A 14,439-nucleotide genomic window follows, 5' to 3' on the forward strand; every position below is an offset into this window, starting at 1 on the left:
TGCCATTATTTGTTCTTCTTACAAGTGTTTCCTTTTTACATGGTATTCATCAACAACATGCTTTTGCAAATATGTTGAGAGCTAAGTCACTTTGAAGAAAAGTTCTCTCTAATGAATGATCTACATCATTGTATCAGTTTTGTAGAGCTACTCCAGAGTTAAATAAAAGAAAATGCATTTGTTTTTATTAATTTTTTTTCTATTTGGTGAAGCAGTTGTGTTATTTTTTTCTAACTTGCTTTTAAAAAAAGAGAAGGACAAAGAAACGGAATACAATAGCTACAAGTTAAATTTTTCATAACAAGCACAATGGTTTTTATGACAATTTACATATTCCAAATTCATTAAATTTTCACTCCTTCAGTTGTTCACACACCACAGAAATCTTTTAGTTATATGACACTACATTAAAAATAGATATAGGTCCCAATAGCCATGATAAAGAAGAACACTGGTGCAAGAATTTTCTTATGTCCATACTGTTTACCATGCTAGCTTATGCTGGAATTCAGATACTTTAAAAAAAAAGTTGAGGGGGGGACCTGTAGCTATCCTTTATGTACAACAAGAATCAATATAAGTAACTGATTTTTTAAAAAAGAAAAAACTCAAATTCTAATTTATATGTTTATGTAAAATTGTTCTATAAATCCCAAGTCATGTGCATGTACAGTAGGCAGCAGAAAATGCTTTAAAAGATTATAGGCTCAAAACAAAATTCTTGCAAAAAAGTAAAAAAGTTGCAAAAGATGAAACCTCAGTTATGAACATCAAACATTAAGAAAGCAGAGAAACATGCCAGGAAAGTTGTCATATTAGCAGAATGTAAACCAAAGATCCTGACATTCACAGGCATTAAAAACACATCAGTCTAAGAAACCTGAGTGAAAATTCATAGGAACATAGTGCTTGAAAAGTTTGTTCCTTTGTGGGTTCATTTGTCTATTAAGTGCTTAGAACACACTGCCAAGGTTGATATACCCAGCATGTTATTGTTTCCCATTCACACAATGCAAGTCTTCACATAAAGTAGCTCTGGGTGCCCAGGCAGTGTGCCAAATGGAAGGCTAAATTTAACAGAGGTAATACCTTATTTCCTTTACAGGATGTTTTCATGGGAACAGTGTGCATTGTTCTTTTGATGAACCCAAAGTTGCTGTTAAAGAGTGTTGTCATCATTAAAGGTCTTCTAGTTAGATTTGCCATTCTTATTAGTTTTGGCTTCTCCTTGTCCAATAAGACAAATAACTTTGTAACATCCCTTTGTAATTTTGACCATCCACATTAAGTTCATGACATCCAAGACAATGCTGGAAATAAACCAGGCGCTTTGAGCTGCAAATCCCAGTTTGTGGAAAGCTTCTGTTCCAAACTCAGTAGCAACATTGGAATAATAAATTGGGATAACTATGATCCTCCCTAGGAAGAACGCAATTGTCATTAGGAGTCCATTGATGATGTTCGCTTTTGAAGCCTTGGAATACCCCAGGACTTCAAAGAACCATCTACAAGAGAAAGAGGATTAACAGAAATCAAATCAAGTAGGTAGTATGCTTTTCATTTTCTGCCTGTGTAACTTCTGAATACAGACTCAGATTTGAAAATAGAGCTTCATCAACTGTACTAGCATTCTGAATTCCTGACTCTTATCAGTTTCATTCCAAATCACTTTCATGCAGCTAAAAAGCTTCAAAGAAGCTCTCTACAAGAATATTCAGATTCTTGCTAATATGTATTTTTGTAATATTGCTAATATGTATTTTTTTTCTTTACACTGAATTGTTACCAGACACAATGTGAGCATGTTTTGTTATTTCTTTTTACAGTACAGGAATACCCCGCTATACGGACCTTCACTTTACGGACACTCGCGAGTATGGACATATTTACAGTAGCACCATTCCCCTGTTTATGTACGCTCGCTTTGCAAGAACGGACACTTAACGTCATGATGCCACCGCCCGATCAGTTTCCAACTACAAACTTGGAAGGCCTACTGTGTTTATTTTAGTTATAAATGCGTTATTTACATCAGTTATGCCCGTATATGATGATTGCGGTGCAGTATATGCATCGATAAGTGAAAAAAGGTACTCTTCACTTTAAGTACATTTTCGGTTTACGTACTCGCTCTGGACCCATTGCATACGTTAATGCGGGGTATTCCTGTAGTGTATTTTGTGAAATACTCTGTTCCATATCTTTATTATTGTAACATGATGTCCTCAATCTTCCTGGCAGATCCAAACTAATGGAACCTTAGCAATGAAGTAGCAGATCTAAACTAGATACATGAAAACTCTAAAAGCAGACAGAGTTCAGCACCCACTCCATTTTAGCCTGCAAGAAAAGGCAGGTGCTGGAAAAGTGAAAGTCACATCCTGCCAAATCTTAGCATCATAGCTTTGCCCCCTTCTCTCTCCACATGCAAGTAGACAAAACAGACGTCGGGCAGATGCCAACGTAATGGGAGTTGGTATTGTTGCTGTTCGGTAGCTCAGTTCTACACCACTCTGATAAAGCAGGAATATATTCTCTCCCCATAAGATTCCCCAATCTAGGTTTCTTATACTGACATAGTTTTCCCTGTGTTGTCCCATGCTTCCACACAGTTTCTGCATTTTTACATAACCAAAGGTGCATGAAATGGGAGTCGGAGAGATGCTATTCTATAATGTACATACTGGCCCCAAAATGAAGCCGGATGGTACCCAGCACACCTAGCAGGTTTCTCTTGGGCTCTGCCTCAGGTTTGTTTACCCAGAGCCTCACACATGGGCAGAGCTCACAAAGTGCAAGTGGGACAGACCTATGTTAAAGTTCATATATTCCTTTTTGTGCATATAAGCATACAGTAGGGCCCCGCTTATATGGCGGGTTAGGGACCAGGCCCCCGCCATAAAGCAGAAATCGCCGTAAAGTGGAACCCATTGAATATAATGGGTCGCGTCACGCAAAAATGACGTCAAAATGCCGCAAAATCAGCTTTAAAACAGGGAATTTCCCCTAATTGAAAGCTGCCGCATCAGCGGAACGCCGGAAAACAGAACGCCGTAAAGCGGGGCCCTACTGTACCATCTATTCAAAAACTTTCATACTAAACAACAGCTTCAGAAAATTATCCTCTAGTTAGAACTACCAAATAAGTAGGAAGGAAGGCTTAGATCTGGTTTAGCTGACAAATATTCTCCAACAAATCAATAAAAAATGTTGCTTCCAATTTCAAAATAGTATCTGGTTAATATACATCCTAGCTTGACATGTCATGCTTGTTATACTTTCTGCTGACAATTTGAGAAGGATACTGGGGTTGTTTATAGAAGTCATTGAGTTCAGCAGTTAAAAACAGAACTGTAGAGCATAACTTGACTATTTTTGTGAATGATAGAAACAGACATGTAAGCTAGTGTTATCAACCATTTACATTTTTACCATCTGGTTCTCTTCAAATTTAATGAATCTATGTATGAATGCTGATGGGATAAGCAAATCCTTCAGTCTTTCTGACCACTTTCTGCAAACATTTATCAAATAAAGTAGCAAGTTTTATTTTTAGAACACTTTGCTTCAAAAGAGGAATTTGTCCTTTTTCACTGATAAGGCTTCACAATCTAAAAAGTCTCAGTATGCATCTCTTGCTACTACAGCTTTAGCAAGATCATAGCTGAACCTTCCAACTGAACTTTCCTTTCAAGATCTTTCTGCACATAAGGATGTACATTCATTGATTATTCTTGTACATAAGTGGACGTCTTGGAGGTTCTTTTATAATGATAAATACAGTTCTTCCTCATTTCTAAGGGCTCATCCACACAGCGATTTAGCGTGTGTGTGGTGCTACTTGCATCCCCTTGTAATCTGCATGGTTCACATGACATTGCAGGCAAGCAAAAGCTACCACGCAGTTTCCCCCTTTAAATCCATATTAACCCAATCCAATTATTATGCAAAAAGGAAAGGAAAAACCGTCTCAGCTGCGCTATGCTCTTCCTTGTAGGCACTTTGCTTTGATTTTTTTTAGTGGGTGGGCTCTCTTTTAATGCCCCATCACGTGCTCCATCTCTTTCTGCCACCTGCAAAAGCTGCTGCAGCCGCTGCCTACTTTGCCTTTTCACTCACTCCCCCTCCGTCCCCCTTTCACTCAGGCTGGGACAATAGAGAAAGGGGGGGGTCTAGTCAGTTTAATTTTTCTTGTCAATTTCACACCAAGGTGCTCTCGAGGGAGTAAACATGTAAAATTAGAGGGCGGGGCCCCCAGGAACAGCAACACTAATCCTTCACAGAAGAACGCCTAATAGCGTGAATGGAAAACAGTGGATTTGAAGCTATCAAGTGTGGACCTTGCAAACCTATCACAACAGTAAAAGCAGCATCTTTAGCATGAAGGTATGCTCCCATGTGGAAGCAACTGCCAACAGGATGAAGTCTTTATCCATTTAGCTGTTGCACTAAATTTAAGTATAGGCTACAATAAGACCGCCTTCTGACTAAGTTCACAGCATGGAAGCCTCTGCCATGTGGCTCCACTGAGCACTGTGTTAGTTACAGAATGCCACCACCTGTACCATGACATAAGAAAAACCAGCTGCACAACTCCTTCCCCCACCAGTGTTGCTCCAGTGTCTGACAGCAGTAATGACAGCATGGGAAGAAACCATAATGGCAGCTCATCTTGCACGGCTTGGGGGTTCAGATATTACCTTTGTGGCATGGGAGCCACTGCCATTTCACTCCTTAGAGTGCAAAGGTAATGCACTTACATTGCAAAGGTAATGTCAGGAGGGGGTCTCAATTGAGTGCAATGGACTACAGGAACCTTCTTATAAAAAAGATGAAATTATTTGAGACCATTATCTCTTAACAGCATGACCGAGAAAGCATGCAAAAAGGAAACAGCATAGCTCTAATGTAGTAGAGAGAGGAGGCATATTTGCCCTTCAGTCCGAAGGATGTAATGCCCTTGCATCGTTCATTGTCTAAGCCACAGACTGTGGGAAGACAACAGCATCAGGGAATACTAAAAGAACTAGATTCTTAAAGACTTAGAAAGCAGCATGAGCTGCTGAAAGTACACAAGCAGTCAAGTGAGGGTAAAGGCAAGACTAATTCAAGATGACTTGGCACCCTCAAATTCTAAGGCGCAAGGGACCAAGCTTGACTTCTCTCTCTCATTTTATATATATAGCACTATTTGGTTAATGCTGAGTATGGTAATGCAGAAGACATTCTTTACATTGGTCTGGTTCGCATATTATGCTAAACCAAACAATGGCTTACCAGGGCTGTGCAAACATACTGCCTCCTGGAATGGAGTTTGTCCCTCCTTTGCAGCTAAGCCAAGGTCTTTAACCATGATCTATAGCCAAACCTTGGCTACAAGTCATGGTGAGGGAGAAGGGAACTTAACCACAATCCTGAGTTTGGACAAACCTTCACCGTGCAAAAAGAACTGTGGAGGAGCAAAAGGACCGTGGAGGAGCAAAGAGGTCCTCCCAATAGCCAGCACATTCACACTAAATCATGGCTTGCTTTAGCATTACATGTGAATGTGGTCACTGCCTTGCTTTTAGCATATATAGAAACACTCCTGATTAAGTTCAGATAATTTTACTTTTTTAGAAATAAGTTAGTTTCTAGACTCCCTTTATGTGAATAAAAGCAAAATGTTGATGCCCAGACAGCTCTTTTTTCTTTTTACAGATTTGACTGAAACCTTTGATGTATTTCAAAATTTATTATAGTGACAGTTTAACAAAAAGCACCACCAGAAAAAAGTTAGGATATACCTTGTAAAAGGATACACATATGCAATTCTTGGCAAGAAATACAGCTGCCAAAAATGCATCCGTTTACTAAGTCATGTAAAGATTTCAAGTATCCTTGTATAAGGGAATTTCAATCTTGTATGTTAAGTCTCTTCAGTTTATTTGGGTAAAAAGTCTTGCTTAGAAATGAAGATAGGTAGCAACATGGTTATTGATATTATTTTGAATAGCACCTTTGAAAGGATTTATGTCAGTTGCAAGAGAGGGAAAAATTCTAATGATCCACAACAAAATGTTACTAAGTACTCCAGTAAATACTGTATTAAAATTTTAAAAATTATTTTAATATTAAAATATATACTATTTAAAAAACATTTAAAATGTTTTTCATTGCTCTGACCATTACAAAACATAATCAATTTGTGCCTAAAAGTACCTAAACAAGTGCATCCCCCAATATCAACCATCTTGAGCCCTAGGTTGTAAACTGCTTTGTGGTTTTCCCCCCCAAAAAATATAAAGCAGTACAGGGAAGGCGAGGCCCCACCCAGTTGACAATGAACTGTGACATGTCTCCCATCTATGAGATACCCTCCCTTGTGAGGTGCAGCTGTGTCCCTCATTATTAACATTAACAGATTTAAAAACATACCTGTTCACCTAGGCATTTGATGACTGAAGTACACTGTACTTTGAAATTATTAGTTGTGAGGATATGTGATTGCTTTTAAAGTGTGTGTGTGTGTGTGTGTGTGTGTGTGTGTGTGTGTGTGTGTGTGTGTGTGTGTGTGTGTGTGTGTGTGTGTGTGTGTGTGTGTGTGTGTGTGTGTGTGTGTGTGTGTGTGTGTGTGTGAGAGAGAGAGAGAGAGAGAGAGAGAGAGAGAGAGAGAGAGAGAGAGAGAGAGCGAGAGAGAGAGCGAGAGCGAGAGCGAGAGCGAGAGAGAGCGCGAAGTTTTGCTGTTTGCCTCCCTGGGCTTCTTTGGGAACAAGCGTGGAACAGAAATCCAACAAATAAATTAATAATACATTTAGGAATGCTAGAATTATCTAACATGGCAAGTATCTCTAACATTTGGGCTTGCAAATTAGAAAGAGTACATCCATTGAAACCAATGGCCTTAAGTAATTCCATTGATTTCAGTGGGTCAGAACAGAGTATAAATTAACTGGATCCTACCTAGTGTTTTATTTGTTAGTCTGTAACATGGTTACCCTCACAATTACCCTTTGAAGTAGACTACTACTATTCCTAATATACATTTCTACGGATTGAAATGCCACTTGCTAAATGAATCATGTCACAACTAAGACCAGAACCCAAGTCTTCCGGATCTATAGTCACTGGACTACACACACATGTAAGGCAAAAGGTGAGTTAAGAACAGCTTATTGATCTATATAAAAAATCACCTACCGCTGATTCACAAAAGGAGTAGAGAATTCTGCAAGCAGACGAAAATTAGCAAAATATGCCAGCAGTCCTCTACCCTAAATAATAAAATAAGCATAATCAACAATCAGGAATCTCAGTTTTAAATATCAGAAAAGCAATTTAAAAAACCATTTACTATTTTATAAGATGACATAGATGTAGATTGAAACATACAATTAGGATTTGTACAAAATGCAAGATTAAGTGTATACAATTAAACAGAATTCTCTTTAGAAAAATGCATCCAGTCCTTCCATTTGATTCCCGCTCCATCCCTATGTGTCAAGCACATCCACTTAATATATTTTGCTATCTGTAGTTAAAATTAGATAAATTTAAAATGTTAAAAATCTTCAATACATTTCACTGGGCAATCACACTGGTTGCAATTCACATAGGTCATTTGCTGAAGAAAAATCATACTGAAATATAGGCTAATTTCTCAATTTTAAAGGCCATTATCTTGCTTGTCCTGGTAACTTCTCAACTGCACTATTTACTATGTAGGGCTGCCCCTGAAGGTTGATCAGAAGCTGTAATTAGTTCAAAATGTAGCAGCCAAGTTTATCCTAACCAAAGAGACCATGTAATAAGGATTTTGTATGTTCCACTGGGTGCCAGCATGCTTATATGCTAATTTCAAGGTGCTGATGCTTAACTTAAAAATTTTACAGGCTGAGCCCAAGATACCCATGACTCTCTGTTCTTTGTGCCTCCCAGCTTTTTAAGATTTGTTATGGAGAATCTTTTAGCAATCCCATCAATTAGAAGCTTGGTGATTACTGCTGAACAAGTCACTTCCAAAACATGAAACGCAGTGTAATTTGCCAGATTTAAGACTTCATCCTCTTAAATGGCCTATAAAGTCTTTATTTACATGAGTAGTGTGCCAATTGTATTGGATTTACGATTGTGATAAAATTTGGGTTGCCTTTGTTTATGTGGATTTATTCCATCGATGTTATATTGTGTTTCATTTTAAAGGCTGTTGCTTACTGTGAGAATCTAAAAGGCGGATTTGAGCAGATTTAGCCATTACTATCAATTCTGCACATGGCATCAGCAGATTGTAATGATCATCCATCAGAAACCCAGTGGAAACCACAGCATAATTATTAAACAAACATGATCCTGATGTATGGGTCTTTATGAATGAAGTGGTATGGGTGGATGGTTTGATTAGTATGAATTGGGTATGGATGGATAGATAGATGGATTTGTGTGAATGAAAAGAATATGTGGGTGGATGGATGGATGGATGAGAGAGTGCATGTGGATGGACGGACATGTGAATGGGGTGCAAACAGATGGGTATTGATTATGAATGTAACTTTGTCCCTGCCCACCACTGTAATGCAGCCCCAGGAAGGTAACCCATAAAGTAATGTGATCCTCTGGCTGAAAAACATTCCCCACTTCTGCAATAAATCATCTCCAGTTGCAACCACTATACTGCAGTTCTTGCACTATATTATACTGATTTTAAAAGAGAGCTCAGTTTAAAAGCAATTCATGCTCTTTGTATTGGTAATGACATGGATGAAAGTGAAATAGAAACTCCTAAGAAGATGGAGTTTCTAATGGTGGATGGTCCTGTAATGTAAGAAGTAATGGAAATGCATATCTTGGTTGAGTCACTCTCCCTCTGAAAGAGCAGTTTTGCAGTCCAGGGATAGCAAATGTGGTAACTCCAGATGTTGCTGAACTACAACTCCCATAATCCCTGACCATTTGACATGCTGGCTGAGGCTGGTGATAATTGCAGTCCAACAAAATCTGGCAGGCATGACACCGGCTTCCCCCATCCTACTCCAGTCGGGCAAGAAATTAAGACCTTTTGTTACGACAGGCTTTTAATACTGAATAAATTTTGTTGTCTGTGGAACTATTTTAGGGTTTTTTTGCTTGTTTTACTTTTGTTTTTATTGCTTTGGTTTGATACTGTCTATTTTGATTTAAAACAATTTTACATTTTCTAAATTAATAAATAAAAGATCCTGGGAAGGACTGAGTTATTTATCTTCCAGGCAAATCCTGGGAAGGACTGAGTTTAAAAGATCCTGGGAGGACTGAGTTATTTATCTTCCAGGCAAATCCAATTGAAATACAAGAAGGCTATGTAGTTGTAGCACTTGGTAGCTTGCTCCCGATTTAAAACACATATGCACCCACGTGCACAACCACACAATATTCTCTTGCCTAGTCTTATAGATTATCCTTCTGACTAGGTTGCCAATGTCAAGATCAGGAGCACAATGAGGTATGTTTCTGTTCCAACGTGGAAGGCTGATTCCAGAAAATGGTGCTGAGAGACCTGTGGCTCCCTCTTGTCCCCAAAGCTGTTTTAGCATCTACATGAAATTGCTGGGTTGAGAACACATGGGAATTTAGAATAAGGTATCATCAGCATATCCATGACACCAAACTCTAATTTTCCTTTTCAACTAAATCAGGTGAGGCATAGGAAGTGTTGAATTAGTGTCTGAGACCAGGAATGCTCTTGCTTGATGAGGGCAATAAACTGACGCTCAATCCAGACAACATGGAAGGCACAGTGGTGTATGGTTTGTGGGGTCTGGAGATGGTGTTCAAGTTAGTGTTTAATAGGGCTGTACTCCCCTTAAAGCAACCTTTCAGTCCCCAGATATTACTAGACTACAGTTCTCATCATTCCTGACCATCAGCTGAGGCTGATGGGAATTGTAGTCCAATATCTGAGAACCCAAAAGTTGGGAAAGGCTGCCTTAAAGGATCAGATTGTTGTCTGGGTGTGCTCCAAATTGAGCACTGAATGTCAGAGTGGCACCTGAGTTGGCTGTCCCATCTACAGCTGCTCCTGGAGGCAGGCCACAGAAATCCATGTTCTAGTAACCTGCAAATTGGATTATTGAATTGTGGATGCCTTTGAAAACTGCAGTTAGCTGAAAATATAGCTGCTAGGCTACTGACTGAGGCAGGCCAATGGGAACACACTGAATGTATGAAGAGCCTGTTGGATCAGGCCAAAGGCCCATCTAGTCCAGCAACCTGTTCTCACAGTGGTAACCAGATGCCTATGGGAAGCCTGAAATCAGGACCTGAGTAAATAGCACTCTCCCCACTTATCATTCCCAGCAGTAGACATTCAGAGGCATACTGCTTCCGACAGTAGAGGTAGAACATAGCTTTATCCTCCATAAATTGGTCTAATCTGCTTTTGAAGCCATCCAAATTGGTGGCCATCATTACCTCTTGTGGGAGCAAATTTCATAGTTTAACTGCACACTATAAAATACTACTTTCATTGCATCAGTTCACTGATGTTAGTCTCTTTCTAAGCACAATTCAACATACTGGCACTTACTTTTGAAGACTTACAGGTTTGGGACCTGTGTACTGGAGGACTGCTGCCTCCCCACAGCGATATGACTGTGCCCTAAATGCACCTGTTGGAGGCTTTTTTCAGGTTAGTTTTATTCAGGTGCTATGATTTTATGTGGAAGGACGCACATTTGGATTGTCCTATTACTACTGGCTTCCTTCCCTCTTAACACTGGTACGGTGGCATGTGCAAGTGAAAACAGCTCCTCTTTAAGCGCTTAATTCACTCTACATTTTTAAAACATGTTTCAGTTTTTTTGTTTCTTACAAACATTTCCCAACATAAAACCAATGTCACCTTACAATAATTGATTTTGAGTTTCAGTGTTTCAAAATAAAATATCATACAGAACAAAATTATAATGTACCATTTGTAATTCAGTAATATGAGCTGTAATATGAGTAATATGAGTCAGGGGTCTGATTACTTTTGCAAGGCACTGTATGTATGTGCTTCAGAAGGAAGCGTATATGTTCACTAAGGATGTTAAACTCATATGGGTCAAGCTCTCCACCTAAGCAGATGGCTCAAGGCTTACATCAAAGACACTTAAAAAAAATTAGTAACAAGAAATAAAAAATGAACTTCGGCACAATGCAAAATTAGGGTTAAAATTTATTTAGGCCATGTAAGCTATGATGGTAGTTTTGACATAATCTACTACAAGTGGGGTTTAATACTTCTTTAGGGGTACACTCGAAGCAGCATGATAGCTATTAGCAATAGTTGTGACAATTCTATTTGTTTAGTCTTCTCAGTAATGTGCGAGAAGGAATCAAGGGCAAACAAAGTGTAAAATAGTTTGCACCATCTTTGTAAAACACAATAAACCTACTGAAGCAGGATTCCCAAACTGTGGTCAGTGAACCATCAGTGGTCCACGCGCTTCATTCAGGCAATCTGTGGCATTTTTGTATTAAATATTCATACTGATGTTAAATTGTATTTTTATTGCTTCTTTTATTTATTTTATGGTGTTCCACTATATTACTGCTTGAATTCTAGGGAATGCAAATTGAAATACAATACTACAAAAGAAATAAAAGTAGGAATAAAAATATAATTTAAAATCATACAGCACCTAGCACAGTGCATTACAATAGCTGCGAAAGGCAGAAAAAGGTCCACCAAGAATATCAGCAATTTTCAAGTGGTCCACAGCAGGGAGAGTTTGGGAGTCACCATACTGAAATATATCATTGTGGTATACATTATTACTTAATATTTCTTTTGAATAAAAATATCTTAATATTATCTGCAGTATATTATGGGTACATGGGCTCATGTTAATTTTCTCATTAAAAGTGGGTTGTCATGAGAAATATTATGATGAAAGCATTAGACACATCCTGGAGAGAATAAGGTTTTCATTTTTTTCCCTTTATGATGGTTTACAATAGTTGTGGTTTCTTTTAAAACCAAACATTAATAATCCACCGTCAGTCATGAAAAATTTGTAGAAGTTGTTACATTCAAATGGAATCTCTTTTTAGTACAAAAAATACAGAACAAAGACAGACATGGACCGATGTATAATTTAAAACACTCTTTTCCATCCCATTCCTGTTCAAGGAGGTTGTTGCCATAGAAGAGCATCAGCTGTCAAGAGCAAAGGGAAGGTTTAAAATCAATCCTTCATTTGTCATAAGAGGACATTGCTAACAGCTTTCTGGCTTTTCTACCGAATTATACCTACTTGTGAAGTAAAAGCCAGATTGATGATATTTTAGGGTGCTTGAAATTGCTGGGGAGAGTTTGGATAAGGTATCAAATTATAGCACAGAACACACAGATTTGCAAAAAAAATGTAGTTTTACCAGTTTACTTACAAAATTAGATACACACAAAAGAAACAAGAACTAATTCACAAGTTTCATTATCTGAAATATCTATAGCTTTGGTTGGAAGAGCTCTGGCTTCAGTTAATGGAGATAAGCCCTCCTTTGCCAATGACTCTGCTGCTAAGTTCTTATGAAATGTTTACAAACATTCCAGTTGCTTATATATTTATATGTTGTCAGCACATAATCCCAAATAAGATTGAATGTGGCTGGTGATAAGAAGTTTAGCAAAAAAGGCAGCACCACTACTAAGTACTGGTAAACTCTTAGTCTGCTGTGTGTGAACGTAGTTGCATAAATGACAAAAGACTCATGGGGGAGATGGACACAACATCACACACACAGAGATTTCTTCTTGCTATGATATAATTTGCCCTCTAGGATGCACACCTTAACATGGTGAGGGGGTTTGAGAGTGCTGAAGAAGCTAAGAGCAATGCCGTCAGGAGTCTAGACCAAGAGGCTAGACTCCTAGTAGGGGCACCCAAGGTGGAATGGTCAAAGCTGAGACACCAGACTAAGATGCATCCAAACTCAGAGGAAGGCGAAATGCAACATGAGATAGTGCTGGAAGATGAGACCCCCGGGTCAGATGGCACTCACCGAGCTACTGGGGAAGAACAAAGGACAAGGACAAGTAGCACTGTGACTAATGACGCAACTGGGTCAAAGCCAAAAGGAAGCCCAGAGGCTGATGCACACAGATGTGAAAGGAGAGTCTGGAGTTTTATGATGTACACAATAGGAACACGGAATGTGAGAAGCAGGAACCAAGGAAAGCTAGAAATTGTCAAGCAAGAAATGGAACGTACCAACATTGCAATACTTCGTGTGAGTGAATTAAAATGGACAGGAATGGAACATTTTCAATCAGGCAACTACAAAATATTTTATGCAGGAAATGAGAAATTAAGAAGAAATGGGGTTGCTTTAATAGTGAGAAGTGATGTAGCAAAAGCAATTAGGAGCTACAACGCAAGGTCTGAGCAAGTTATATCAATGAGATTAAACGGGAAACCTATGAACATAACCATCATCCAAGTCTATGCTCCAGCAGCAAACGCAGAAGAAGAGGAATTGGAGAGATTTTACGCAGAAGTACAGGAAGAAATTGATCACACACCAAAACAAGATGTGCTGATAATCATGGGGGACTGGAATGCAAACGTAGGGAACAGAGAAGAACTAGGAATTGTGGGGAAATGGGGCTTAGGAGATAGAAATGAAGCAGGAGAAAGACTTATCGAATTCTGTGAAGCCAATAATTTTTTGTTTCTTGAAAACACATTTTTTGAGCAACCGAAAAGACGACTGTACACGTGGACATCACCGAATGGTCAATGTAGGAATCAAAATGATTATATAACTGGTAGCAGAAGATGGAGAAGTTCCATACTTTCTGCAAAAACAAGACCAGAAGCAGACTGTGGTACAGATCATGAACTGGTAATATTGAAAATCAGAGTAAAGCTAAAGAAGAACAACAAAGCAATCATAATGCCAAAATACAATTTAAATAACATCCCAGAAGAATATAAAGATCAAATAAGGAACAGATTTGGGGCTTTAAAATTAGTTGACAAGAACCAGAAGAACTATGGAGTGAAGTCAGAGACATTATCAGGGAAGAATGCAAAAAGACAATAACTCTAGTTAAAGAGAGAGAAAAACCTCAATGGATGACTGAAGAAACGCTTAAAATGGTTAAAGGGAGAAGGAAAGCAAAAGGAGACAGAAACACGGCTAGAACCCTAAATGCAACAATACAGCGACTAGTACGAAAAGAAAAATAACTATTACAATAGTTATTGTATAGAAATAGAAGAGGACAACAAAAAGGAAGGAACAAGAGCCCTATTCCAAAAGATTAGAGAAATTAAAGGGAAATTTAAACCAAGAATAGGGATGTTGAATAATCAACAGGGAAACACACTAACTGACTGAGATGAAATAAAAGGAAGATGGAAGCAATACGTTGAAGAACTCTATAAAAGAGATGACAGGATAACAGATTCATTCATGGAGGAATCATATGATGAA

General features: G+C 38.5%; 1 protein-coding gene and 1 long non-coding RNA gene across 5 annotated transcripts in view; one reads left to right on the plus strand and one right to left on the minus strand.

The window, feature by feature from the left end:
* LOC133387906 (uncharacterized) overlaps positions 1-3,220 on the plus strand; it is a 13,571-nt gene extending 10,351 nt beyond the window's left edge. The window contains exons 2-3 of the long non-coding RNA XR_009763601.1: positions 1,424-1,541; positions 1,827-3,220. This is a non-coding gene — a long non-coding RNA (uncharacterized LOC133387906). The remainder of the gene's footprint in view (positions 1-1,423; positions 1,542-1,826) is intronic.
* TLCD4 (TLC domain containing 4) overlaps positions 292-14,439 on the minus strand; it is a 36,391-nt gene continuing 22,243 nt past the window's right edge. For all 4 annotated transcript variants that reach the window (XM_061633729.1, XM_061633728.1, XM_061633730.1 and 1 more), the window contains 2 exons: positions 7,180-7,253; positions 292-1,505 (listed from right to left, as the gene is read on the minus strand). In XM_061633729.1, coding sequence (XP_061489713.1) covers positions 1,190-1,505; positions 7,180-7,253 — 390 coding nt within the window. In that variant the 3' untranslated portion in view covers positions 292-1,189. The remainder of the gene's footprint in view (positions 1,506-7,179; positions 7,254-14,439) is intronic.

The sequence above is a fragment of the Rhineura floridana genome, chromosome 6, assembly GCF_030035675.1.
Source record: "Rhineura floridana isolate rRhiFlo1 chromosome 6, rRhiFlo1.hap2, whole genome shotgun sequence".
Taxonomy (NCBI): Eukaryota; Metazoa; Chordata; class Lepidosauria; order Squamata; family Rhineuridae; genus Rhineura; species Rhineura floridana.